This window comes from Lolium rigidum, chromosome 5, assembly GCF_022539505.1.
Source record: "Lolium rigidum isolate FL_2022 chromosome 5, APGP_CSIRO_Lrig_0.1, whole genome shotgun sequence".
In the NCBI taxonomy this organism is placed as follows: Eukaryota; Viridiplantae; Streptophyta; class Magnoliopsida; order Poales; family Poaceae; genus Lolium; species Lolium rigidum.
The window spans coordinates 246,419,330-246,426,713 of NC_061512.1; the positions used below are offsets into that span (position 1 = coordinate 246,419,330).

The 7,384-nt window shown below is 41.2% G+C and overlaps 1 protein-coding gene across 1 annotated transcript; it reads left to right on the forward strand.

Moving 5' to 3' along the window:
- The first annotated feature begins 1,462 nt into the window (after positions 1-1,462).
- Positions 1,463-6,674, forward strand: LOC124655492 (DNA-(apurinic or apyrimidinic site) endonuclease 2-like). Its single transcript, XM_047194373.1, has 10 exons — positions 1,463-1,573; positions 1,893-2,001; positions 2,114-2,350; positions 2,471-2,556; positions 2,664-2,779; positions 3,674-3,754; positions 3,981-4,184; positions 4,264-4,415; positions 5,535-6,235; positions 6,375-6,674. Exons 1-10 carry the CDS (start codon positions 1,463-1,465, stop codon positions 6,450-6,452), a joined length of 1,875 nt encoding a protein of 624 aa, XP_047050329.1. The 3' UTR covers positions 6,453-6,674.
- Positions 6,675-7,384: the final 710 nt, after the last annotated feature.

Here is a 7,384-nt window from a genome sequence, read left to right on the forward strand (position 1 = left end):
GCGCCATGACACCTAGTTTCCCACGCCACCGCCATCCATTCCCCACGGCGCTCACCCCCAAGCCACCATCAGCAAAAAAAAAACCTATGACATCCATTCCCAGCGGCACCACTTCAGTTGCTTTAATGATGTTGCTACCAACGTTGGGGCGTATGGAGCGTAGTACTGCCAGTGGCACGACTGCTGCCATGGCTGATGCGCGGTGCTACCGGTGCTTGACGATGCAATTGCCAGCCTAGGGCCAAAGCCATAGAAATATACCGTTGGTGTCATCCTTCTAAATTCACCGGCGCCATTGCTTATTATTTTTTAGTCTACTTACCTATTTCTAAAGATGATTGGGAAAATATCATTCGTGCCATTTGACACCACTGAGCATACACTAGCTCCGTCAAATCAACCTTTAGGTGCGGTGTTGTTTGGGGCACGCTAGCCTAATACAACGACGAGCCACAAGCTCACGATGCTAGAACCGGCATGGACTGCGTGCAAGATGATCAACGTTTGGGTGCTTTTGTCCAGGGAGGTAGGGAGTGCTTCAAGCGGAGTGGCGCACAACATGGACGAGGATGGTACTCCGTGCGGGGTGAGGAGGGCTGGGTTGGAAAGGAGGGCGGAACTACGCCAACAACTAGAGTCACCCGCATGCGCTGCACGGGTACGTTGAGATGATGGGTGGGAATTTTTTTTTCCTTCTAGTATGACGCGAGTGTTGAGTCGCTAGATGGGCAGAGCAAGCGGAATCCGACAACCAAGGGGCCATCTCAGAAAATCAAAATGGTTGAGAAGGCGCCGCGGGCACTGGCGGAGCCACACCTAGGCTGTGTAGTCAAATGACTACACAATTTTTTTTACGAAACAAGTCGAAAGTGTGTAAAAAATACTAAAAACTTATACAAATTTGACTATATAACATTAAGCTGACAACACATGGTTGATGTCCTGACTCCGCCACTGGGATGCTCAGCACGATCATTTAGTACTCGTTAAAAGCTAAAAGCAGTGATAAAACCATGATCAGTGCACTTGTATGAAAACTTTTGAATTCTACTCCCAAAACAAAAAGTACTGGTCAAAGTTGCATATCACGTTCCAAAAATTGTGAATTTCTCAAATACTGTAGTTACGTTTTAAATTTCTCACGGGATTACGTTTTTTCCAATATGTTCCTTCGTTGAACTTTTGATTTTGTTTTCCCGTGTGAGCGTTGGATGCAAAAAAACAGAGCACGGGCTCAGATGAAGCTCGCATCGGACGGTGCACGTGAGGCGTAAGCAAGCCTAAGCGGTCCGCCGGATTGGGCTCACTGCCACCGCCGGCGCGGGCCGGGACTGGACATTTCGCCGCCGCAACGCGAATCACCGGCCATCTCGTTCTCGGCGCCCGCGTGGGAGAAGCGTGGAGCGCCCCAGTCGAATCTGCCGCGGGTCTTGAGGGCCTCTGCCTCCCGCCGGCGGCGGGGATGGTGAAGATAGTGACGTACAACGTGAACGGGCTGCGGCCGCGGATGGCGCAGCACGGCTCGCTCCGCCGCCTCCTGGACTCCCTCGACGCCGACATCATCTGCTTCCAGGTCTGGATGATTGCTGACCCCCCTCCTCCCCACCACTATACGCCCAATCTGCCATTTAGGCTATCATATGTCTGAACCCTAGCTCTTAGCCTACTTGCCAAATGTTACTACTTCACTCACTACAGTTTGCTCGCAATTATGTAATCGATCATACAGTTTATGCTCCATGAAATTTGGATTCACCATGGTCGCATTGTAACACTAACAATTGCTGCTTGATCTGTGTTCATTGAAACACAGTTTAGTTACTTACTAGAATCAGTAGGGTTAAGCCCATGACTCGCTTCAGCTGACAGTATCAATGTTTGGTGCGCTTCAGGAGACGAAACTGTCGAGGCAGGACTTGTCTGGGGATGTCATAATGGCCGAGGGATACGAGGCATTCATTTCGTGCAATCGTACCTCGAGAGGGCGTGGAGCATACTCCGGTGAGTCGCTTTGAACCCATGGTAATTCATCCGAATATTCTGATTGGCTGTTATTTTTTAAGTTATGCTGAATGCTTCATCCTGTTTTTGTTGATTAATTTATGTATTGTAGGTGTTGCGACATTTTGCCGGGTAACATCAGCATTCTCCAGTCAGGAAGTTGCGCTGCCAGTAGCAGCTGAAGAAGGCTTTGCTGGATTGCAGGGCTCTGCAAAAGACAGTGAAACTATTGGGGATTTTGTTCTTCAAATGCCTGTGGAAGAGGAAGGTCTTGGTGAAATAACAAGAGAGGAGCTACTCAGGCTGGACAATGAGGGGCGATGTATAATCACTGATCATGGACATTTTGGTAAGCCACTTCTTGCCTGGAAAGGAGGACTATATGACTTTCATGTAATACATCAATATTTTTTTGTCACATCTGATTTGTTCTCTGTATGTGATGACGTGTATCACACTATCTGTGTAGTTCTTTTTAATTTATATGGCCCAGCCATTGGCGAAGATGATGAAGAACGAGTTCGTTTTAAGCTACTATTTTACAAGATACTGCAGGTACTTATGTACATTTCAGTTAGTATACTGCTGGTTGTAAGCTACTATCATGTTAGGTTAGTTAATAACTTCTATTAAACTTCCTTCATCTTCCAAAAATCTTCTAGAAGCGATGGGAATACCTATTGGCTCTAGGGAAGAGAGTTTTCATCGTTGGAGATCTGAATATTGCTCCTGGTTCTATAGATAGGTGTGACGCCCCTCCTGGATTCGAGAAGCAAATGTAAGATCCACTTCTTTCCTTTTTATTGCAACTTGCTTGCATCTGCAATGGAATTGTGCAGCGAAAGGTTTTCTGTGCCGCATATTTTTATAAAATGAAAATTTGGCAAATAAGCTCGCTAGTTCTGTAGAGATGTCAAGTAGTTTCAGAAGAAAATGATGCAAATGCTTTGGTGATATTTTTCTCTGCGTATGTTAAGTGCAAATTTCGCTAAAATACTTGTTGCTATTTTAATTCAAGAGTTCTTTTAGGACATGGCAATTGAACCGGTTGAAAGCATGAGAAACAACTGTGTCTCATAAAACTATGAGATGTATATTTTTTGACCTGGAAATCTGTAGGGGGCCCTATGATATCCTTTTACATATGAAAGGAGATAATCACAATATATTTTAACTGGAATCCTATCCACAGGCTGCATGTTACTGACCTATATCTTCTCTACTTTTTCCTATAATAACTGGATACATTTGCTGCATGAAGGCTTCAAGTTCAGTAGAATTTGTTGATAACATCTACAGTTAGGCTCCGAACTAATTTCCATAAGAAAGGTTTCAAACTAATGATTTGCAGCGTGCTTTCAGCTTTGCATGAATGCAAGTATGCTCCCTGTAAAGTACATGACATATATCCTTGGTTTCTCCTATGAAAACTTGATATACCTTGCTAGGTGAAGGCTTCAAGCTCAGTAGAAAATTAGAAATTGTTAGTAACAATGGTATACAGCAAGGCTTCAGTTGCTCTAAAAAAATACAGCAAGGCTTCAAACTAATGTTTTGTACTGGGCTTTCAGCTGGTGATGATTGCATTTGTCCGCTCTCTTTAAAATAAATTTAATCATGGAATCACTCAGGAATAACAATAGTTAGTTAATTATCCTTTTCCGTAATTCAGGTTCCGGGAATGGCTGAGGTCCATGCTAAGAGAGAATGATGGTCCCTTTTTTGATGCTTTCAGATCAAAACACCCTGAAAGGTATTGCAAGTCCTCTTTTTTACTTGCATACATATGAGCTACTCCAGCCTATTCTTCTATTGATTTCGTAACTTTGGTATACTAGTTTGTCCATGCCCATGGTGTAAGTACATATTTCACTATTGGGTATTCAATGTCTCAAGAAATGTAAGCACTACAAATCTACAATGACTGCATGACAGTAACTAACCCTGTATACTAAGCTTGCTGCATTTCTTGTATGCAGAACTGGAGCTTATACTTGTTTTAATCAAAAAGTTGGAGCTGAAGAATACAATTATGGTTCTAGAATAGATCACATTCTCATTTCTGGTTCCTGTTTCCATAATTGCAATTCTGCAGAGAACCATAGCATTTTCCACTGCCATGTGGATGATTGCGAGATAATGAATCATTTCAAAAGAAGTGGGGATACGGAAAATATCTCAAAGTAAATAAGTGAACATTTCTCTTTTCCGAGGGCAAAGTGGAGAACATACAAGATATGCTTACTATTATGTGGTCAACAGGTGGAAAGGAGGGAGAAGTAGTAAACTAGAAGGATCCGATCATATTCCAGTGTATATTATATTGAATGGAATACCTGAACTTCCAGTCCATAATACCCCATCATCAGCTGCAAGGTATCTGCCAGAAATCCGTGGACGGCAACAGAGTATAGGTATGCAATGTTTGTGCTATGTAACATTTTCCACCATATCATATCGTGATTTTGAATCCTCCAGTATACAAAGCTAAAACCAGGGTATTATATTGTCATTCTGCTAACGTAGCCAAACTTGGTGAACTACTATATGACTTAGCTTCCCATCACATGCATGACTGTTACTCCTGTACCTTGTTACATGTGAACACTATCTTTAGCTGTTCTACTGGACAAGCCCACTGAAAATATCTTACATTTCTTCCCTTACAGTTTTAAGCAACTGTCTGTATTTTATAATATTCACATGAAGGAATTCTCTCCTTGGTTGGATACTACGTACATGATTTTCTTGATTATATGTACATGCACATTAACTAATTCAATAGATAATATATAAACAATATGAGTTTATGCAAATTAACTTCCATACTATTCACCATTGAATTTTGAATTCTTACAGTAGGTTGATTAGAGTTTCTAGTTTCCACACCATACCTAGTTCAGACAACACTACCCTTCATTATGCCAACTAACTATTTTTTCTGCACTGTGATTTGTTATAGTAGGCTGTGATACACCGGAAACGGACTTTTGGCTCTCGGGTGCCACACACCCCATACTTTAGTAATTTAAAAAAGTAAAAAAAAATTGAATCTTCCTGGAAACCAAGAATGACCAAGTTTGTACTCGTAAAAAAATTGTTTGTGAATGAAATGATTCCCATAGTCTTCAGGGCGATTTTTTTTTTATGACGAATATAAAGTGAATAGTACCTGGTCATGGGGTGTTTCGAGTTTGTTTTCTTTACCCAGGATACAATGAAAGTAACTTCCTAGGGAAATATTTTGTTTCAAATACAAAACTTGATCATCTTTGATTTCCAAAAAAGTTTGATTTTTTTAACCTTTTATATTTTTTTTTCCAAGTATGGGGGTGTGTGTGGCACCCGAGAGCCACTATGTATTTCTCGTGATACACCTCCTTACATGATAGATCGGGTCTACTGTTCATTTTATCTTTGCTTATACTTGGTAACCCAACCACTCCTGGCCTTATGTAAAGTATTGCAGGCACAAGGAATACCAGTTGTAGTACATACATCATACTAACCAATTGTGTTACTCCAACATGCAGTATCATTCCTCAGTAAAGGGAAAATTTCTGAAGTTGAAGATGGCCCAGGTTTAAATATGTCCCAGGATCGAGCAAATGAAAACTGCTGTACTGATGACCTGGAGAGCAAAAGTATGTCCAAGGAAGAATCGTCAACTGGTATTGCCGAGTTTTCTAAAAGTGGTGACCTTCCTAGTTCTACGTCTAAGCGGAGGAATCTCGATCATTGGATAAATGAAGGTCCAAGTGGCAACTCCCAAAATAGTAGTGCAACATTACTGGCACCACATGGTATGAAAGCTACTTTTTCTAGCATCAAGTCTATGTCAAACAAGAAGAACAAACATAACTTATCCTCACAGCCAACAATCAAATCATTTTTTCGAAGACCAGAGACAAGGACAGAGGATGCCAATATCAATAGCTTAGTTAGTTCAGTAGATACAGTACCGGGTATGGGTGAATTATGTTATCCAAAGGATGATAGTCTGCCGGAGAACATTCAGTGTACAGCTGCAGCTGAAGTAGATCAGGACAGCTCTATATCATGTTCACTTTCAACTGATAACTGTAATGTTGCAACATTGGAGTGGCAAAGAATACAACAGAGAATGAAGATGACCCTACCAGTCTGCAAAGGACATCGTGAACCTTGCATTCCAAGGTCTGTGAAGAAGGGCTCCAATATTGGTCGCCAATTCTATGTCTGTGGCCGTGCTCAGGTACTTTAACTTCAGAGTTTGCTACTCAGCCCATATAAGAGGAACAGCCATAATATGCTGTGCAGCTTTCAAAGCATTTCTGTAGAAGGATGTAAACCATCGATATTTTAATGTGACCAACGTGTTTCTATATTTGCAGGGACCTTCATCAAATCCAGAAGCTAACTGCAATCATTTTCAGTGGGCCTCTGTAAAATCTAAAGGAAAGCGGCAATGACTCATTATGTTTGTCATTTGTTACCGTCACCGTGCAGGTCAAAGGGTTTCTTTCAGCCCTTGCTGTAAGTAATATCAGCGTAGACAATTTAGTTTGTTTTTGTGCTAACCTCTGTTTTTCCCAGTAGCCCTGGACACTTGTCAGCTTGATCTTCCCGTGAGTCTGTTGTATCACCTGCCCACATTTTGGAAGCAAAATGGTACTGATTCACAAATTCGTTTACTAACAGAGGTACATAGTTAATCCTTGTAGAGTTCTAGTTAGATGGCCACTGTACCCAGTATCCTCGCCTTTGTTGTAACTTGGAAGTGAAGTAGACAAAATATGAGTCTCTGTTGGGTGACTAATAAAATGCCACTTGGAGCGCTCTTGTGGTTCTGTTTGTTGAGTCGTGGCTAGCTGCTTATCTTTGAAAATTAATTACATAAAAACCCTGAAAAAACCAACTGACTCAACTCAACTATATATTAATAAGTTGTGATGTAGCTAATTGAAAAATTGTGCTGTAGCTAATGTTGGAGGTATGCACCTAGTGGCGCAGTATTATATAGTCTTGCTGTTATGCATCTTTATCAAGAAATAAGTATCATTTTTATGGGGGTCTACTGATAGTCTATTTCGGATGATATGCAAAGGATATATATCTATTTAATCTTCACCAGGTGGCATGCCAAGGCAGGCTCTTTTTAGTTTCTTAATTCTTATTATAAAAATAATAACATATGGGGATTTAACAAAGAAGAGGTAGCAGGCAATCTGCTCATCTGTATTACATCCATGATACACCTGTGGTGACCAATAACCATCATGTGGAATAAATTCATGGTTGATAGTCCTACATTTCGAGTAGATGGGTATGCAATATGTTGGAACAGGAAATGTTGTATGTCCGAAAAGGATTCGATGGACCTTACCTTTTTAAAAGCACCAAA